Raw genomic sequence first — 22,305 nt, 5'->3', positions numbered from 1 at the left:
AGAATGGGTATTTGCCAATTCCAGTGTGGTTTATTGCAGAGACTAACTCAGTAGAACTGGCACTTGATAGTGTTCCAGGACAATCACAGACACCATGACCATGGTGTGGGAAACACTCCTGTAGATGATTTTGAGATGCTGCAGTGCGTTAAGGTGGAGTGTTTTTTTTTTCTAACTTTTATACTGACCTTACACTTTGTAAATGATGTTTTTCTTTAGTTATAGGGTCAGAGAGGTTGAGTAGGTAGGCGCTTGTCATTTTGTGGAGAGGAAAACTTTATTCTGGAAGCACTGCACACTGAGGTTTCTTATGTGAAGGGTAGATGTGGATGCAATTAAATAGTGGATAGACATGTTTTTTAAGTCACGGTTAAACCACATTTGAGAGTTCAAAGGTTAGATACTGGCAGAATGGTAACCTGCCATTGCCTGTACATGGGGTCAGACTATAGGGAATGTGCTTCACTAACGTTACAGCTGAAGTATGTGTATGAGGTGGTGATGCACACTGTTGGTGGGATTTTTTATTAAAGCAAATTGTGTCTTTATTTGTAGCTCACTGCTTTTGTTTTAGTAGTTGACAATGCTGGTGATTGTATTAAGATTGGTGTATTACGAGGCTGTAGGATGTAGATTATATGCCAAAGTGATTTTTCTTTTATGTTTGTGTATCTCTTTGAGCTACAGAGGGCACTAGTATTCTTGTTTTACATTACTGGTAGTAAACAGAATATTGATGATCCCTGCAAGCCCAGGCATTGTTAGATGTTAGGTAGTAACCTGAGGACAATCACTGGAAAACCTCTTAGCACTTTTATACGTTAACAGGTTATGCTATTATTGTCAGACTACTGTGTTACTTTTCTCTCTACACAAGTGAAAGTAAAAGTGTCAAATATGCAGATGGTATTTGTGGAACATAAATGTTGTCCTTAACTGTACCACCATGTTGTGGTTGATTAGATGGGCCTACCTGGCATAAATTTCAGCAAGGAAAATTAAACTGAGTGGGCAGCTAAAACTAGATTTTTCTTACTGGGGGAATAAAATCAAGTTGAAGTCTGCTAGGAGAGTGTATCTTGTTGAAAAACAAGGAAGTTAGGTCCTCAACATGGACCCAAGGCACCTGAAATATGAGACAGCATAGATGCATAAAAACGCATGTGTAGTGTATATAAAGAGATTATTAGTGCTCATTGCATGATGGGGCCCAACTTATGAAGGGGACTTGAGGTAGATGTATAAAACGAATCCTGACACCTGTACACAATGAAGACAGTGGTTTCTTCAAGGAACACTTGAGAGAATGGCAGGAGACTTGGCAGGAGGAGTAAGGAATCAGTGATGAACATAAAAAATAACATGATCCATGTATTAAATAAGGAGCATAACTAAAGCCTGAATAGCTGCACATGTATTGCAGGTTGGGAATGGAAGGGCTTGTTACTAGTCTGAGACCTTTTTTTTTTTTTAACATTAATGATTAAAGCACTACAGTGTTAATGAGCTGTTTTCTCTGTTCATGGCACAGGGTTTTAGTCCTTCCCCATTCATTTGTCTACTTGGTGACTTTGAGCAAGTCACTTAACCAGGCAGTACTCCCTGATTGCCCCTGAAAAGGAAAAATTTGTTCAGTGGGCTTACCTAGCCAGTAGATAAGTAGATTGAAAAATATGTGTGCAGTTTTTGTATTATGTCGCATGCATACACAAGTGCAACATAGTACATCACCAGCAGGAAATTGTTATGCAAACAAGTAAAACATTTATATCCTCTGCCACTGGGATAAGGTAGTAGCAATGCCTTTGAAGCGTGTAGCAAAACAAATCTGAGGCGAATAGTTAGTCTCAAGACAGTTTTTCAGGAATTACTATAGCAGGTTTAGAATAGAGCAAAATGTATAGAAGTAAAGTTGGCTATCTAATTGACACAACATTGTTATTAGATTTTCAGCTTTGACTTTTGTATTTTCCTTAGGTGCACATCTAAGTACAGCTTCTAATTTTGAAATAAAGTGAAATTTTGGCATGCCATCTTACAGTCCTCTGCTGGTAAAGAACTTGTGCACTCCCTGCAGCAAGTTGAACCTTTTTTTTTTAAGATTCTTGTACTTCTTACTACACTTCTGAAAGTGATGTAATGAACAACTGACAGCCTTTCTTTGTACTGTTTCGTCAAACAGTAATCGATAAAGATGTCAAGACTAACTACTCCGTTCTAATAGCAATGTAACTTTTTTTTTTTTTTTTTTTACTTCTGCTGTCTCATCTTTTTACTTGTTCCTTAAAAACAGTTACTCTACAAAGATATCAAGGCTGTAGCACTTCTGACTTTTTTTTACTTCTAACTTCCCTCAACTTTACTTGTTGCTTAAATAACGATCATAAAGTCAACTAGATTCTATCGCTTCTGACAGTTACTGCTGTTTTACATAAGCTCTTTGCATGTTACTTATTTATAAATTAACGTTAATTTTAGTATTTAGTTTCTAAGCATATTGCATCTCAGGCACATTACTGTAATATATTAATGAAAATGTTTTGAAATTATTACTGCAGTGGTGTGTTATCAGATAAAACTGGTTTTCAAAACAGGATAAGTGCTGCATAAAATAAAAATAATAAAATGACAAGTAGTGATATCAGTTACTTGCCACTGATATCCAGAAGCTGTTCATAATGCCAGTAGTCTGCTTAAATCAAGAATCCTATCATCACAGGAGATGCTGACACATTACAAAATAAAGGACCAGCTCTCAAAATCACCATCTCTCACCAGTAAAGTTATACCAGTAATCCACAATGAATCCAAGGCATTTTCTACAAGTATTCTCAGTCCATAGTTGATCAGTAGAGCCTGAGATCAGGCCTGCTTATAACAGTAGCACATCCATATAGGCAACATTAACAAAAAAAAAAAAAAAAAAGTGTAGCGTGTCTACAGGAATTACTGTCCTCTCACATCCTTCACAGTTAGAAAACTGGAGTTAACACCTTACATCTCACTGACAAGATGACCATGGTATAGAAACTTTGTTACTCTGCTTGAAAAAGCATGCCAAAAAATAATTTTGATAGTAGCAATACAAGTGGCAAGAGCTACAGTAATGGACATAATGTCCTTCCATATCACTGTTGTAGTATTCATTACCTAAGGGATCTCCTGCCAAGGATAGTAAAATGTCTGGCCAGTACATAGAAACCTTTACGTCCTCCCAGCATCATACTTCAGCTGTATGTTCCTTGCCGGATGTAGAGCATAAAGGTGGCATACACATTCTGGATACTCCGAACTTCTTTGTCACTAGTCTGAATGTCCTTTGCTAGGCTGGTTTCTGCCGAGCCATTTACAGATAACTGGCTCCCTTCAGGTTCCTTCTTTTTCTTCATATGCTTTTATACTAAGGATTCATGCCATCCAGAAAAGGGAAATGTCTGCGTGGGAGGCAGATTCTCCATAAAGATCACCATGAGAAGTGTTTGCTCTGCGTTGGTGCTACATACCAACATCCTCTGTGTACCATTTGTCAGGCTGTTGTCATTTAAATGCTTCACAGCTGTTTGTCCTCTCTTTACCTGGAGAACCAGTGTCACAAACATTTGGCCCAGGGTACCATGGATGAATCCACCTGCAGCTAGGTACAGCAGTCTGTTGAGAAGAAGTGAAGACCATGAAGAACATCTGATGCCAATGCTGGTTCCCTCTGCCGTGACACTGTTGTAGCCACAGCAGTGAACCAACTTCTTGCATGTCCTCTAATGCTTTGTAAACATCCACTGCAGACATTGAGGGGGGAACCACAGTTGATTATTTCTGAAGACACTATGGGAATTCTCCAGATTTTGGTTAGGGAAGAAGAGCCATGTACCCTTATCAAGTCTAGGCATGGCTCAGAGCGTCCCAGGCTAGTCAAAGCTGATGCCCCACTGAAGATGAAACAGAAAATCAACTACATTGTTTCCATTGCTGATGAACCTCAAAAGGATTGGTGGGATTTTACACAGAGCTCATTCAATGCCAAGGAATGTTTTGCAGACTGTGGCAACAAACAGCAAAAATATCAGAATATTTTGCTTAGTTGTTTAATGTATGAAACAAGAAGTCTAGAAAGCATAATATTCATTTGGGCAGACAAGTTGTACTTCAAATCCTTAATGCTGCCAGCATTTAGCTGTGGACACTGTGATAGTGGAATGTCTGTGACTGTGGAAACAGAAACGAAAATGTGTTAAGGGAAAAACTCTGACAGAAGAAGTAAATTTAAGTGTCTGGGGGAAATATAAGATCATTAGAATAGCTGAAAGGGCACATGTGTACGGCATGTGGGATTGCATTGCAGGCTGCCACATAACAAGTGACTGCCTCCTGTATTGTTTCAGAAAAGTTATTTACCACCATTGTTTTTGATATCTGCAGTACACTGAAGTCACTTAAAACCTAAGAGATTTGTACTACAAAAGAAATTATGTATTCTGTTATTTATTTACTTACTTTATTTTATTTATTCATCACTGGGTTGTAGACCACTAATCAAAGATTGACCATTTGCGAGTTCTGCCTAGGTAGTATTCTAGAGGGCTATGATCAAGTGTCTCATCCTAACCACATTTTTATTCAAGACATAGATGTTGAGAAATTCACCTCAAGAGTGAAGCTCGAGAGGTGTATCTTGGCATCCATGTCAAGAGCAAACAGTGATAGATTTTGATTGGTGAGACCTGCCCATAACTCCTTGTAGTGCATGGAGTCTTATCTATTCCATGTGCTGTCAGTTACAAAAGAAAAAAAAAAAACGTGACTTGTTTTACTGGCTTTGGAAGGCAGTAAAGCACTTAGTGAGTATTTTTGCATAAACAACAAGTAAGTAAGTAAAAGGTCAGGGAATTTTTTTACGTACTGTCTTAATTTAAATATTTTACTTAGAGGCTAACATTTGTAAACTTCAGTGTACATAGGAGGAAAGATATTCAGGAACCACAGGAATGTCCATTCCCTTACACCCAACCATCACAGCGCTTGGGGGTTTGTAACAATTAATCTGATGTTATCAGTCTTCATCTATTTTTGACTTGTGGGTTACGGTTCTGATCTTCGGAACCGATCCGGCTGATATATAGCTCGCGCCAGCCAAAAAAATCTCTCAAGCTGCAAATCTAGCCACAGTGCCCCTCTCCACATTACCTTAGATCGCATTTGTTGCTCTTACAATAAGACATGTCAGCCGATTCCTCTCTCGTAGCTAAATAAACTATTTTTTTATATTTATTTCTCGCTATAGCTGATTCTGAAATCTTTACTTCCTTTTTAAAAAAAAAAGAATCCTTGGTCTGCCCTCTGCAAGTGTGTTGTTTCCTTTACCGTTGGTAATTTTTCCCTTCTACCATCGTTGGTAGTTTTCCCTTTCCCCTCTCTCTCACTTTCTCTTTGACCGTTGGTAATCTTATCTACTATTGTTGGTAGATTCTTCCCATTTTTAAAGTGAAACTTGAGTTTCATTGTCTTTGATCTTTAATTTTTGCTTTCTTCTTTGCCTTTCGGTCCCATTTTTCTTAGGACTATGACAGAAAAACCTAAAAGCTCTACAACAGTCTTTAAACAATGAACCGAGTGTGGCAGAAAAATGCCAAACTCTGATAATCATGAAAAATGTGTTTACTGTTTAGGTGTGTCCCATTTGAGTGTAGACTGTTCCATCTGCCAGGGTTTCAGTAATAAAACTCTGGCAGAGCGGAAAAATAAACTCATTCTCAAAGGGCTCCTTAAAGTCCCTTTTGAGGAAGCCTTGTCCAAGGCCAACCAGTCTCCTCTGGCCTTTGGATCAAAATCCTCCCGTTCAGTGCTGACCTGTCCATCGGCACCAGTTGCTGAGAAACACAAACATGCCACTGAAGGTTCCTGTACAGAGCCAAAACCCAAAGTACCAAAGCTTTCGAAAGGTCCCAATCTAAATCTAAACGGTGCCTTTGACACCGACCACAACACCCATTCAACCTGCGATTGCTACTGCTCCTACTGTAACTATGACTCCAACACCGGTGCCCACTCCCACTATAGCCATGCCGGTGCTGATTTCCCCCACAGTACAGCAGATGGTGCTGAAGTCAGAGATATAACTACCCAATCTAGGACTTTTTATTCTCCTTCCTTGGACAGCTTCCTAGTCCTTTCATAGAGAGACCCAACTCTCTTTCTGGGTCATCCATTTGCTCCATCAGAAGTCTGTCTGAAGTTGATATTGTTAGGTTGGTGGATCAGATCCTGACAGCCAGGGGTCTTTCCTCATCTTCTCATCCCCCTCTCCTTTCCAGTGCAGGGGGTTACTCACCTTCGACCCCTACTTATACTCATCTTCTGACCTTTGTGCAGGCTTTAGAGCTCTTGAGTCCAACTTCTCAGGTTCCAATGGCTTCAGTGCCGATAATCTTTTTAGTCTTCACCAAGTCTGGCCTTGGCTCCGTCAGTGCCCTCAGCACCATCAAGTCCCCAAGACCATGTCTTTGCCTTCAGGCCCAAGGGGTTCGAGCTGGCCCCAAGTTTTTCAATGGACCCTGACGTATCTCTTCGGGCTGCGCCTGCTGAGGATCCTTCCTCTGTTCCGGTCTGTCAGGTGGGTCTTTCGGGGCAGGGTGTGACCCTGGTTTTGAGTTTGACTATCTCGTTTCCAGGCTTCCATCTCTCCTCAGAGGGGCATGCCTTTCAGGCCATGGAAAGAGCTTTGGCCACTGCCTTGTCTCAGGTGGCTCCTGGGTTACTGGAGTCGTCCCCTGTGACCCCAGGTTTTTCAGTTCTGCCGCCAACCTTGACCCCTGGACAGCGAGCCCCAAGGTCACAAGATTTGCCTGCTAAAGCAGTAATCTCTTCCAAGTCCTCCTCCGATATTCTCACTGAGGAGCCTCCTTGGAAGACATTGATTCTCTTGAAGAATCTGTCACAGAGGACATGGATTTCGATGAGGGGGAGGGTTCCCCACTGTCACCTCCAGAAGATGTCTCCTTCAGAGACATTCTTGAGATCCTAAAATAGAGGGGTGATCGGAAGTCCAAAGACCCTTCTTCTGAGGAATCAGTGTACTTGCAGACCAGTGGTTCTCACTCATCTACTTCCTGGGTGACTCCGTCTGCTGACAACCTAATTAAATTAATTGCTGAGCAGGCTTGGAAGGCTCCTGAATCTGTAGAACCAGTCCACTGGAGACCTGACAAGATTCTTTCAGCTCCTGAAGACCATCCACATTGATCGAAGGGCTTAGTAGTAGATGCCATGGTGGTAGCAGCCATCCCCAAGAAAGAACTGGCCGAGGAAAGTTCTACGGTATATAACCCTAACCGAGAGTCTAGGCCGATGGACAGATTTGGCAAGTGGGTCTATGCCTCATCGACCTTTTCCATCAGTCCCTAGAACTTCTTGGCACACTTGATTAGACTTCAAAGGGATTGGTAAAGGAGCATTCAGATACCTTAGCGGGAGCCGTCACTGAGGGGGTCCAAGAAAAAGTGGCCTCCCAGTTAGCTTCCCTGGAGTCTATTTCTAATTCATCCATGAGGCTCATACTGCATGCAGCCTAAGGGCGACCAGCTCAGCAGGTTTAGGTGTTGCTATAAAACGACATGCTTTAATCCCTCTGTGTGAATTTGCAGAACCATTCAAATCTTCCTTTGTCAATGCTCCCTTTGACAGATCCTCTTTGTTTGGACCCAAGGTAAAGGAAACTCTATCCAGGTGTGAAAAAGATGGAAAGACTTTGTCTCTTGTGGCCGTGTGTTTTTCCACTCCTCAATGATCTTGTTCCAGGAATCAAATGAGTGATAAAATGTGGTTCAAGAAATCCCAGAAGCCTTTCCAGGATACATGTGGTTTGGACTACCCTCGGAGCAGAGGGAGGAGTTACAATGGAAGACGCCATCCCACAGACAGGGGTGGTCCACAGAATCAGGGCTCCAGGAAGTCCTTCTCTGGTCAACCCTACCAGCACTCCTGAAAGGGGGCCCAATTGCTTATCTCTGGAGGTAGTCGGGGAAGATTCTCCTTGCACCTGAACACCTGGCAATGCATAACCACCGATTACCTCAAGGGACGATAGCTATTCAGTCAGACAACATGTCAGTAGTCTGGTACATCAAAAAACAGGAGGGAACCAAGTCCTACCCACTTTGTCGAGAAGCCCTCTGTGTATGGCAGTGGGCCATAACTTCCAACTGCTTTTTGATAGCAATGCACATCCCGGGGAGTTCAAACGTGAGAGCGAAAAACTGAGCAGATGACATCTTCATGCCTCACAAGTGGTCTCTGAACTGCAGAGTAGTGAAGAAGATCTTTCTTCGCTGGGGCCAGCCTTGCTGGGACCTGTTTGCTTCACCCCTAAACAACAAGTGCAGAAGCTACTTTGCCCTATTTCCCCCTCAGGGGCAGTCCCCCAGAGATGCTCTTCTCCATGATTGGCCCCCAGGTCTCCTTTATGCCTTCCCTCCCTTCGCTCTGATCCCTCTTTTTCTCAAGAAAGCAGCTCGGTTGAGAAGCAAAGTGATCCTCACTGCCCTTGACAGATTTGATTTCCCTTACTCTAGCCTCACCTACTTCACCGCCCATGGAATCTGGACCCAGTTCTGGACCTTCTATCCCAACCCCAGGGACTAGTGCACCCCAACCTTCAGAATCTCAAGCTTACTGCTTGGTTTCTCCAATTCCGTAGGTCGCCAGGCATAATAGTATTCCTTCTCCCATGCGACGCATTTTGTTTGCATCCCATAAACCATCCACCAGGAGTCTCTACCTTAGTAAGTGGAAGAGATACTCTATTTGGGGTCTATATCACGTTGTCGAACTCTTAAAAGTTCGAACGTCATATGGTCGACACCATATGATCGAACTTTTAAAAGTCTGAATGTTTCAACGGAGATCTCTGTACAGTGCAGAATGGGAAGATTTCCCTTTTCTGCACTGTAGTGGGGGGTGTGGGAGGTGCAGGGCAGCTTGCCCCCCTGCTTAAATCATTCAGGTATTTTTTTTTTCTTTGGTTTATTTTTTTAATTGCATTTTTGAACTTTTAAAAGTTCGATCATATGGTGTCGACCATGTGACATTTGAACTTTTAAAAGTTTGATTATGTAATATAATTTCTAGCTGCTATGTTTGGTAAAGGATCTTCTGCTTCTACAATCAAGGTTATCCTAGCAGCTCTTTCAAATTTCCATAACGGTAACAGGAACCAGCCTTTAATCACAGGCTTTGTAAGGTTTTTCTTAAAGGCACCATCCATTTGAAGCCTCCTTTCAAAGAGCCGCTACTGCCATGAGATTTGACTGTTGTATTACAATCACTTACTTCACCTCCGTTTGAACCTGGAGCTACCTGTGACTTAAAATTCCTTTCTTGGAAGACATTACTTCTCATAGCTGTCATTTCAGCAAGGTGAGTCTCCAAATTACAGGCTCTGTGCTCTAAAGCACCTTATTTAGTTTTCCATAAAGACAGAGTATCCCTCAGAACAAACCCGACCTTTCTTCCTAAAGTGATTTCAGAGGCCAGTATCAACCAGTCCATAGATTTACCTGTATTTTTTCTGAATTTTCCTAATAAAGGTGAGTACTGCCTGCACCTTTTGGATGTGCATAGGCAATTACATTTCTGTCTGGATAGAGCTAAACAGTTTAGACAATCAGAACAGTTATTTGTATCCTTTGCAAGTACAACTTTGGGCAAACCTGTGCCTAAGGTTACTCTGTCCAGATGGTTAAGGGATTGCATATCTTTCAAAAACAAAAGCTAAGACTCCCTATACCAGTGAACGCACATTCTACCAGATCTGTGGAAATTCATCTGTTTTTCATTCCAAAGCTTCCATGTCAGAAATTTGCGCAGCTGCAACTTGGGCTACGCCACATACTTTTATTACTCATTACAAGTTGGATATGGTTTCCAGGGGGAGAACATCTTTTGGTTCTGTGGTTCTCAGGAATGTTCTTCCATAGTGCCACCCAGGATCTAAGGTAGTTGGGAACTCTGTCCCACAAGTCAAGAATAGATGAAGATTGACAACATCAGATAAAGAAGTTGTGTCTTACCATAACCTTCCATCTGTGTTGTTAGTCTTCATCTATTCTTATGTCCCTCCTGCCTGCCCCCTCCTTTAGACTTATGGTGGAGAGACATTCTGTCCTGGGTTTTTATAGTTAAGGATACCTTTGGCAAGGTTTCTAACTTAGAGTCTCCTCTTTATCTGATTGCAAACTCGATCTGAGGTAATGTGGAGAAGGGGCATTGTGGGTAGACTTGCAACTGGAGAGATTTTTTGGCTGACGCAAGCTATATATCGGCCGGATTGAAAATGTAACCCACAAGTCAAGAATAGATGAAGATCAACAACACAGATGGAACATTATGATAAGACATAACTTCTTTATACACATTTCTGAAAGTGTTGTTACAGTCGGGTCTCACACTACTGTAGTGAGTAATAAGTTTATTTTTTTTCTGATTTTGGAGCATAAAGACAAAAGTATTAAACACTGTCTCAGTTGTAACAAATATATCATCTGTAACAAACATACCATGAATCCATTACTAAGAACATCATGTCAAGATAAAAAAAGGGAAAAAAATTCAAGCACAATCAGCAGCAAGAGCAAAGCAAAGGAAAATGAGTTTATCAGTAAAAACCGTTGTGTAGTGTGTTAAATACTTAATGAGTATTCATTAGTGCTGACGTTTTTCTTATTGGTGTGTATCTTGCTTGATCAGCTGTCATATTGTAGAGAAATGTTTCCATAACCAGTCTGCTAAGGCATCTGTACATAGTCCTAAAAAGTTTTTTCTTCAGCAGGGCTTGATGGGTTGGTTGTAAATCATGGCATTCTCCACTTCAGACGGGGGGGGGGGGGGGGGGGTGTAGTTGGTGAACTTTATTAATTTAAATGGATGGGGTAATCAGAACACGGTTTGCCATTGTTACATGATGAGGCCTTAGTTTTCCTTTTTCTTAAAATCCCACCTTGAGATCTTTTATGTCCTTTAAAATATTCAGTATTTCAATTACAGCTAGTTAATCTTTTCATTTTCTAGCTGCTGCTGTTTTTTTTTTTGAAGGTTTTAATTTTGTCAACCTCTCATAGTGTCAGACTTGGGGCCTTACTCTTGATGGCCTGCTACAAGCATCTACTTGTGATGTGTGCAGGAGGGAAGGCTTTAAATTACCCTTCTCACTCTTGGCTGTCCTCAGAATGTTAGGTAAACATGGTAGGCAATACAGCAACAGGGTGTTGAAAGAGGTGATTTCACAGATCTTATCAAAGAAGGTACAATAAATCAGACAGGACTGGTAGCTAATAGCATTCTGAGATTTAAAGCATAGTTGCAAATATAAAAATATTGCCAGGCTCTGTGAAGTGACACTTGCAGTATACATGCAATGTTCTGATATTCTTACCGTAATAAATGTTTGTTTAGGCATTAGGTTTGCCCCAAGAATGGTTCACTTCTGGTAAGAAGTTTCTCAGGTTTGCAGCATGTGTTGTGCAGCATACTCAGCACACCTCTCCTTCAGTCAGAGCTGTGTAAATTGTTAGAAAATTGACATCATGCTTGTTTTTAGCATTTCTTGATGATGAAGTGTTTTTCAGTTAGTACGTCTGATAGAAGCTGGAGAGGACATAGCCAGAAGGAAATTCATTAACAAAGTTTGGACATGTCTGTTGCTGGCTTGTACTAGATACTAAAATTCATATATTTTCTTTCAGAGTTGTGACACAGGTCAGCCAGAACAGACAGTAGACATGCTAGGACGTATAGTCTTAAGCACTATTTGAAACTACCATGATTGCAGAGGTGGTTGAAAGGCGTATTTGAATCCAAGGTTGCTGTAAGGAGGAAAGTCCCCTTTGCAATGTCTTTTGGGGTGCCTTTTGTATGTGATGAAGAGAGGCTTTGACTAGCCCAACCAAAATAATTTCTTTTTGGGAGTGAATGCTGTTCCACCACTTTTATTCCTATTCCATTCAAATGTGACAAAACAGTTTCAGTTGGTTAACCTAAATCCAGACATTGAATCTGTGTGTGTATATATGTGTTGGGGGGGGGGTGAGCAAAGTCTTTATGCCATGAGAAAATCAGGACTTCCTTCCCCATGAAGAAGGCAAAATGAATGGTGAAAAGCACTTCTCTGATTCAAATTTGTTTTGACACAGTAGTCCTGCTAATCAGCAGGATGGTAACATAATCAGAAGAGTTCATTTAAGTAAATAAATGCCCTTTCATGGGGAAACAAGGCCACAGAGAAATTAAAACTGACAGTGGCTGTCCCAGGTATAGTTTAACCATTCCTTGATCTTTTTTCATAGAACTCTTGGATGTGATTCAGGATGAATTACTACCTAGCGATGTTGTAATGTTATCTTAAGTATGTTCCTACATACTTACCGATTTATATGTTGCTTTTTCTTAGAGCAGATTTAATTGCTAGAAACGATGGGTTTAATGTTTGTAATTATATCTGGGTAGCAGTTTGATTGTGAAATAAACTGAAGCATTTTAATTTTTCATTATGATGTGCCTTTGCAGTAAAATTTATTTAACTTTTGTTTACCAGGAAAGTCTGACTAAGACAGAGTCTATTTTCAATGGAGGCCTTGGGCAAAATGCTCCAGACGCATGTCTTTGGCATCTGTTTTCCCTTTTTTTTAATGTTCTTGAACTAAGCAATATTTAAGGAATTTTTTTAGAAATAGGGCAAGTGTGTGATTTAGTAAGACTAAAATGAAAGGGATGCTGAACAGTAGTAAAGGCAAAACACTGGTTTGGCTCTGAAAACAGTTGATAAAAGCGAATTATATTCATTCATTTTCTCTGATTACCTGTTTGGTCTAGTTCAGGATTGCAGCTCTTCTCAGCACTCACTGGGTACAAGCCCTAGGTAGCACATCAATCTTTTGCAGAACACACACACACACACACACACACACACACACACACACACACACACACACACACACACACACACACACACACACACACACACACCTTGTACAGTTAGACAATTTGACTGATTGCCTTCCTCTTAATTCACAAGTACATACCAAAGGTAAACTACACCACCTGGTAAAAACAATTCAACATATGAAGGTATGAACGCCACACAAAAAAAAAGACACTGTAGCGAAATTGGTGTACAAATATCTGTCAGGCAGCAATGTTATCTAACAAAATGCATATATGCAGATCAATTTGGGTAGTCTGTCTATTGCATTACTTATAACATAGTCATCCAGGGGACAGTTGTCAGACTTGTACAGTTTTCATTTTTTCTTGATAGTACATGTATTATATTGGCAGTTTACCCCAGAATCCTCTAGTATTGTTGACTCTCTTCTATTCTGTTCTTCCAAGGACTGAGAGACCAACTCTTACGATTCCTTGACCTTTGCAAAAATGTAAATGTCTAATTATTTAGTCCACAACTTCTCTAAGTTGAAGGCTGTTCAACTGAGCCATGTACTTTGATATTAACCAAAAAAAACTGTACAGGGCTATCAAAGAAATGTATGCCCTCACTGCACTGATTCAAGCATTGAGATCTTTGGAAAGTACAAGATTAGCAGTTAAATTTCAGAGCTGATATCAAACTCAATAAATTAAATTTGTAATGAAGCACTTAATGTGTGATTATGTTCTGAAAATGACATAAGTTCTCCTCTTCCTTATCAATCCACTCACCCACAACCCCTCTTCCCATTTTTGCACATGGGGTCGGGGTGTTACTTCAACATTGACAGTCATCTAGAGACAAGGTTCACACCATCAGATGGCTAGACTTGCCAGAATAGTTCTTCCGTACTGCACACATACACACTCACACCTATGGCCAATTTAGTGTCTTTGGAATCGAAGGAAGCCAGAGGACTTGGAGGAAACCCATGCAAACACAGGGAAGACATGCAGACTCCACAATGAAAGCAATCAAGCCGAGAATTGAACTGGAGAACCTTTTGTTATGAGGAGACAATGCAGTATTCTGTAACACTCTACCACCCCTCTTCTTCCTTGTCCTGCTGTAGAAAGCTAAATTGATTGCTACTCTACACAAGGCCATTTGTAAAAAAAAAGACAAGATAAGAGCAGAACAATCCAAGGCAACACAGGACCATGTAGAAACGACCAGAACATAAAATAAAGCTGTTTTATTGAAGCAAAAAACTTTCAGTACTTCAGAAACAGGTAAGTGCTTTCACCGTAGGGCTTTGTCAAACCATAAAAACACACAGGTCCTGCGTTGCCTTGGATTGTTCTGCTGTTGTCTTGTCTTTTTTATGTTGGAATACTTTTATTCAACACAACATTTACTCTCTTTGGACTTTTCTTGGTTTGTTTCTCTACAAGGCCATTTGTATTGTGTAATCTGCCTACCATAAAGTTGGTAGTCTTTTTTTTTTTTTTTTTTTTTTTTTTTTTTTAACAAAAAAATCTGTATTAAATTATCACGTATGACACAGGCAGTCTTACTTTTGTATAAATGAAAAACAAACCACATTAATACAAGTTTAGCTGTCAACATTTTGCATCACAAACCCCGTTGAGACATCTGTAATTGCAAACATTATACATCACTTATAATATATCCAGTCATTGTCAATAAAGAATTTCATACCTCATTCAAATCATGCCTTCATTTAAACCTCGTTCTTCCTCTGCATATAATGTTCCCACAATTCCCCTTTTTTCCTATGTGGTTTGCTCGTTCCCTTTTCTAAAGATCCCAATTCCAACTGCTGTATCTCTGTTACTATATTCACTATTTCTAGTATAGTTGGTCTAGACTGTGATTTCCATCTCCTAGTAATTCCTTTTTTTAGCAGCAACCATAATTAAGACTCAGCAAGGCCTTACCATGTCTAGGCAAGTCCGATTCTGTATCATAGCTCAAAAAGATAATTTCCTTAGTTACACCAGCTTGCTCCCCCAGTATTGCTGACAAAGCAGTCTGCATGTAATCTTTAAACTCTGCCAACTCATTACACTCCCAGAAAATATGTTCCCAATTAACTCTTTCTTCCCCATTACACCTCCAACTTTTGGTGTCTACCTGAGGAAAAATTCTTTGGAGTCTACTTGCAGTATAAAAATACCTGTGTAAACACTTCCAAGCAAAGATCCTAAATCTTCTAGACTTTGTTGCATATTTGGAAGATATACATACATCCCCCGTTGTCTCATTGTGAATTGTTTATGCAGTCTTTCTTCCCAATCCTTTCTAAGCTCCACCGATTGATTCTTATAGTTGTCATGCAATATTTTATATGCTCTACTAATTATTCCTTTTTTAGCTGCAGCTTCTGTTCTAGAGTCCATTAAAAACTACCAGCACTGGTCTTTCATTTAGGACCCTCCTGTTTCTTTCTCTATGCTTATCTTCTGATATCAGTCCTTGATAGGGAAGGTAATCTCTAACCTGCAAGCCAAATACATTCTTGGCTTCTTCCCATTCTATTACCTTTCCTTTTCTAGTTATTTGTTCCCAGTACCTTGAATCCTTTGCCAGTTTTCTCCAGTACATTCCAACCCCCTCTTGCCTAATGTCTGTATCCCTGATTACAGTTATCCATATCGGCAAAATCCCTTTTCTCCATTCCTGTGCTGGCTTTGTTCTTAAAAATATTTTCTGCTACTTTATGAATATAATATTCTGTATAATTATTGTCATTCTCCTTAAGGTTCTGCATCCAAAATTCCAGACTCTCCTTGTTTCTTGAGCATCTCCCCTGTATAATCATCACCCCTTTCCACTTTGAATTATAGTTTTCTGCTTGTGCTATGTGTAAAAGCCTTAGCTGTTTTTTCTAAAATACCCCTTCAAATTGGGTAATCCTACTCTGCTTTGTTTTATTGGAAGAATCAGCTTATCCAGCTTGACCCTTGCCACCTTCCCCTCCCAGAAAAAATCCTTCAGCTGTTTTTTTTTTTAATTGGCATCCACACCGTCTGCACTGGTTAATAAAGATATGCCTGCTCTGTGTATAAAACTAAAGGGACTAAAAGCATTTGAACTACTTGTATCTTACTGTCCATATCCATATAACAAAGCTTCCAGTTTCTCAGTTTTTGTATTATTTTCTGTTTGGTCTCCTCCCACACATCCTTAGCTGCCACAACAAAGTCATTTTAATCCATACTCCTAAATCCTTAATTTTATCATATCCCCATAAATATGGATATTGCTGAAATAATTTGTTTGTGGGTACATAATTTACCGCTATTGCCTTTGTTTTAGCTTCATTAACTTTGTATCCTGAGAAGATTTAAAACTGTCTTAAAATGTTCCACAACACTATAATGTCCCTTTTTGGTTTTGTCAGGTGTAAAATATCATCTGCAAAAAGAGCCAGCTTTTCTTGACTATCATACCAATTACATCCTTGAATTTCTGAGTCCCTTATTTTCTTTGCCAGTGGTTCTAAATATAATGCAGATAACAAAGGTGAAAGAGGACACCCCTGCCTGGTTTCTCTATTCAAGCAGAAATTATCAGAGAGGACCCTACTCACTTTAATTTTCACCTCCGAGCCCTCATATGTACTCCTAATCAACCTTCTAATTTTATCAGAGGTAGCAACTACTTTCATTTCCCTGCTCATGAAGTCCCAACTTACTCTGTCAAATATTTTCTCTGCATCAAGACCCACCAACAACAGTGATATTTTCTTACATTCCCTCTGGATCATCAGTGTTCTGTTAATGTCAAATGTTTGTCTCCCCTCCACAAAACGACATTGATCCATATCTATCAATTTTGGCATCACTTTTGTCAATCTTTTAGCCATTACAGACATAAACATTGTATAATCATGGTTTAGTATTAAAAGGGGCCTGTATGAAGCTGGATCCGATGGATGTTTACCCTCTTTAGGTACTACAGCCACCACCGCTTTCTAACAGGATGTTGGTACTTCGCTTAAAATACTGTTAAGCAAAACCTTGCAGATCTTTCAGTTTTTTTTCCCTCCTAGCTTTCAAACTTCCACAGGAATACCATGTAATCCTGGGGACTTTCCTGTAGATTGGTTATACATCATCATTTGTATCTCATCCCCTCCTAGCTTAAGTGTTAGTAATTGAGCCTCATCTAACTTGGCATATTTAATTCTTCCATAAACATTTCCATTTGCACCTTTTCTTGATTTCCATGTTTCTCTGCTTTATACAGACTTTCATAACATTTCCAAAATATTTCTAGTACTTCTACAAAATCTCTTGTTATCGCCCTTGTTTGTTATAGGCTCCCAAAGCTTGGTGACAACCCTTTCTACTTTCTTTTGTCTGATTCATTGTGCTAAAAGTTTTTGTGCTCTGGAGTTATCAAAAACAGTTGCTTGACAGCAATGTTTCTAAACTCATGCATATTATCAAGATAATCCCTTATTTTCTGTTTAGCATTCTGCAGTTGTTACTCTTCTTGTTCTGTGGGATTCCCCCTATTGTGCAATACTTTGACATTTGTCAGTCCCTCTAAATAGTTCTTGTTACTTCTTAACCAGATCTCCCTTTCCTTTGATTCCACCCTAGTTTTAAATTCCACTTTAATTTTATCCCAATCCCCAGCTATATTTTCAGAAGAAATATCTGTCTTCATTAATAGCTTCTGAATAATTTCCAAAACCCAGTCCCTAAATTCCTCTCTTTTCAGCAGATAGGTGGGAAAGTGCTACTGTCTCATTTTTATTTCATTACCCTGTGTTTTTATTTTAGTTACTATTGATGCATGATCTGAAGTAGTAGTTGGGTGCATTTCAAGACCTTCAATTAAGTGCACATGTCCCTGTGAAATATAAATTCTATCTAGCCTAGCCCAGTCCAGTTTTTGTATCTTGGAGAATAATATGTAAATTCACTCCGAACTCCTAGTATGAATTCACATCTTCCATGCCAAACCTTTTCAGAAATTTCTTCAAAATCTACCCTCCTTTGTTGTATTTTCCTTTCTAGGCCCCCCAGACGCATCTTCACTGGTGCAAACCAAATTCCAGTCCCCACCTATAAGTAATATTCTTTGCTGAAAGCTGATTATTGCTCCCAGAATTTTCTTAAGCTCCATTATAGCAGTTTTAGGTGGAATATAAATACAGTTGATATAAAAAGTTTACACACCCCTGTTAAAATGTCAAGTTTTTGTGATATAAAAAAATGAGACCACAATAAATAATTTCAAAACTTTCCCTACCTTTAATGTGCCTATAACCTGTACAATTCAATTGAAAACAAACAAATCTGTTCGGGGAAAAATATAAAGAAATAAAAAATGTACAATAAGCTGGTTGCATAAGTGTGCACACCCTTAAACTAATACTTTGTTGAAGCACCTTTTGATTTGGGGGGGGGGTATTTTTATTTCTGACTGATTCATCAAAGGCTAGTTGGTTGAGGCTGATTGACCATCTTGTGATTCAAGAGGAATTAAAGCTTCATAGGTTGTATATCTTTCTCTAAGGCCTGATTACTTCAGAGTTTGCTATACTAAGCATGAGGTGCATGGAACTAACTCCCTCCTCCCCCAATTAGAAGGGAGGGTACAAAGAGGATATCTCTTCTGTGATGACACTGCAGTTTGTATTTTTGTTGCAGCATTATTCAGTCAATCCTGAACAAATGGGCTTTGACTCAATTTGTTATATGATGGCCAATGCTCCTGAATACGACACTCTTGAAGTTCTGGAGTTTCAAAGGTATCTTATTCTCCTTTAGGCATTTTTTTTCTGCAAGTACTACTCAGCAGGATAAACCAGCTTTTTTGTATGATCTTGTTAAGTGGTGCATAACATCCGGTAAGAAATCTATCAATCTGACAAACATGTAAATCAGATAAGATATAACTGACAAATGTAAGGTAATCATAAACCTTTAGAAAGGTAACCTGCCAATATTTTCAGTAATTTGTTTTCTCTGTTTCCTTAAACTGCAGATGAATGCCTTTGACTGTTGAACAGGATCCCAACACAGTGAAAATTTGTGGCGCAAAATCAGCCTGTCTTGGGCAGAATAATAAAAAATAATTTTCTGTTGTTTAAAGTAAGATAGAGGAGTATAGATGATCAGAGAAAAGAAGAAACTGCACAAAAGGACTCAGACTTGTACAGTGCAAGACTGGTTCTGCTGAAGCACTGCCAAGTAAAACAAAATGGCAGAACCAGCAATTTACAGAGAAACATCTAATCGCCTTCTGCGACATAAACTGCAGAGCCTTGGACGTCGTCTAGATGAGTTGGAGGAGGCTACAAAAAACATACAGAAAGCAGAAGAAGAATTACTTGATCTGCAGGACAAGATCATCCAAGCAGAAGGTAGCAACTCTGCTATGCTTGCCGAGGCTGATGCCCTTCGCAAACGAGTGCTTAAAATTGAAGGGAAAGATGAAGAAGTAAAGAAGGCTGAAGATATTTGCAGAACTGTAAAGGAGAAACTGGAACATGAGGAAAAAATCACCAAGGATCTTAAAAATGAAATCGAAGTGCTTCAGAAGCGAATGGCTGAACTGGAAAAGTTAGAAGAGGCTTTTAATAAAAGTAAGACTGACTGCACACAGTTATGTCTAAGTCTTAATGAGGAAAAAAATTTGACCAAGAAGTTGACTTCAGAGTTGGAGACACTTAGGCTAAGACTTAAAGAACTTGAGGAGTCTGAAAGTAGGTTAGACAAAACTGAGCAAAGTATATTAATGGAAATGGAAAAGCTTAAGACTTTAACAACTGCTTTTGTTAATGAAAGAAGTCGTCTTTTAGAAAAACAAAAGCAGGATAGCACCATTATCCAGGAGCTGATGCATAAGGTGGAACAGAACAACAGACTAAGTACAGCCGATCAAAGCAGAAATGCAACAAATCTTATGGAAAGGTCACTAAATTGGTCTGAAAGAGGAAGGATTGAGGAAGAAGATATTTCCAATAAAGTCTCCAAGGAGAGTAGGACAAAAGGAAATTCTGAAGACTTGAAACAGACAAAGAATGAAGACTCTGAAACAAAAGAACATGAGAAGAGTAGCGTCCAAGAGGACAACAAAGTCAAAGATCTCAATCAGGAAATAGAAAAGCTTAAAAACCGCATTAAACAATTACAAACCATTGAGGAAGATCTTAAAAAAAATGAAGCCAAGAATGGTGATCTATTAGAAGACCTTAGAAGAGCTGATGCCAAGAATAAAGAACTCCTAGAAAATCTTACAAAAGCAGAAACTAGAAATAACGAACTTCAAATAAAGATTTTAGCTGAACAAAATAAAACAAGGGCACTGAGTGAACAGATTGAAGGGTTGAAACTGCAACTAGGAAACAGTAAAGTTATAGAAAATGGTGAGGTTGACACTGAAGAAAACAGCTTCTTAAAAGCACAAAAGCAGAAGAAAAGGTTTTCGGTGCCAGCACAACCTAAACCACGTGATTCATCACCTTCAAAAGAAAGAGAGAGACTCAGAAACAGGGACAGGAATATTTTGGAAAGCAGCACCAAAACTCAAAGTTCAAACCCAGGTGGTTCAAAACTGTCAAAGACTTCTTCTGGTTTGGTAGAGAACCGTAGAAAGCTCGAAGAAAAGTTGTGTTCCAGTGTTTCATCTGTACCAAAAGAAGCTGGTATTTCACAGAATGATGTGAGGAAAGCTAGAGAACCACAATCTGCTCTTAACCGGTATCTAAATGCAGTCACTGAGAAAAATACAACTGTGTCTTGGAAAACATCAAAATCCAGTGACAATGGACCAAAGAATAAGTCAGACAAAATTTTCTCAGTCACAAGGGACACAAATCAAAGCAATCCAGAAGCACTTTTTGAAAAGCAAAAGCAGGACAGTGTGTCTGCAACCAAGTTAGGCGTTTCTGAGCCAAATGAGAATGAAGGTAACATTTCATCAAATGATAGCACAAGCAGTCTGCCAAATGGAGTATATAGAGTGTATAGGTCACACACACCTTCTCCACTTCCTGTAAATGGAAATGAAAGTGCACCATTCACTGAGAAAGTATCCTTTTCTTCACGTAGCTTAGATTTTGAAGAAAAGTCTTCAGAGGTAGAAATTGATTCGTCCTCAGAAGTCCAAGCCACAGTTACAAATGTACCTTCAAGATATGCTCGTCCTTCAAGGTTTCAGGAAATCACCACAGAGTCTTCTGCTGTAAAAAGTGTTAAGGAGGATACAGCTGCAGTTACTCAGAATAAGGAGGATGTGAAAAGACCATTTAGTCCTAGAATGGCACGGCAGACTAAGCAAGTAATCAATCCTATTATAATTGACAGAGATAAGAAAGAGATAATGGGAGGACCTACAGCTGAAATAACCACTGAGATACCTGGACATTCAAAAAGTGCATATAGCAAAGTGACAAGTAGTATAACCATCTACCCATCTGAACCACCTTCTCCAAGGGAAAGACATACTTCCACAACAAGCATAGTGCTTCCTCAGAATGAATCCCCATTGCCTAAAAGCAGTATCAGTCTGCCCTATGAAATCTCAATTAGCAGTAATGATATTGTGTTAAAACCTGCTGTCACTGTAGATGCAGACAGTGCCTCTGACAACAAAAACAGAGCAGAAGTGTCAGTCAGACGGAGCAGTGTAACAGTATCGCCAGAAGTAGTAGCTGAAAGCAACAGCAATAAATCTGATTCAGAAGGTCTTACTAGGAGAAGTCACAGACCGAAACAACCACTTAAGGAAGAATCATTAGAAACCAAAAATGTTACAGTGAGGAATGTTTCAAAATCATCTCGCCCTACCTACTGGTCTGAAAGCAAGTCTAAAAGTGAGGACCTTTTTTCCACTAGCTCAAGTGTGAATCACAGATCTGTAGTGGATAACAATGGGATGAATGCTAAAATGAACTCTTCTGAGCCTAGTTCTAGAAGGCACAGTCCTTCTATAGGCTGGGAAGTGACTGAAGAACTTTTAAGAAAGTCCAAAAAGATTTTAAATAGATCAGTAGCAGATTCATCTAGAACCTATGATCACCGAAATGTTTCCGGCCCGATTCCTTGGAGTCAAAGGCTGTCACCTGTAAGTATAAGTAGTTCTGCTAAAAAACTATAAATGCTTATAGATGTTCACATAAAAGCTGAATCAATTGTATGCTGTTCAAAGCTAATTCAGATTTAAGGAAAAATGTTGCATGCAGACATATTTAGAGATGTAGAAAACTCATTGTAAGAGTACAGTCTGGCAGAAATTATTTTATTAGTTACTAGTATTTTCTAAGCCTGAAAACATTCCCTGTGATGTGTCATGATGTAAGGTAAATTGAAGTCATCAGGTGCAGTGAGCATCTTGAGTAAAAAGCC

At 39.5% G+C, this 22,305-nt stretch overlaps 1 protein-coding gene across 2 annotated transcripts in view; it reads left to right on the top strand.

The window, feature by feature from the left end:
• LUZP1 (leucine zipper protein 1) overlaps positions 1-22,305 on the top strand; it is a 2,096,166-nt gene that overhangs the window by 1,804,317 nt on the left and 269,544 nt on the right. For both annotated transcript variants that reach the window (XM_044060126.1, XM_044060127.1), the window contains one exon: positions 18,941-22,024. In XM_044060126.1, the coding sequence (XP_043916061.1) occupies positions 19,157-22,024 (2,868 nt within the window). In that variant the 5' untranslated portion in view covers positions 18,941-19,156. The remainder of the gene's footprint in view (positions 1-18,940; positions 22,025-22,305) is intronic.

The sequence above is a fragment of the Protopterus annectens genome, chromosome 1.part2, assembly GCF_019279795.1.
Source record: "Protopterus annectens isolate FY-2018-M chromosome 1.part2, PAN1.0, whole genome shotgun sequence".
Lineage (NCBI taxonomy): Eukaryota > Metazoa > Chordata > Ceratodontiformes > Protopteridae > Protopterus > Protopterus annectens.
The sequence above is the reverse complement of the archived record's forward strand: the minus strand, read 5'-3'. Positions and strand labels throughout refer to the sequence as shown.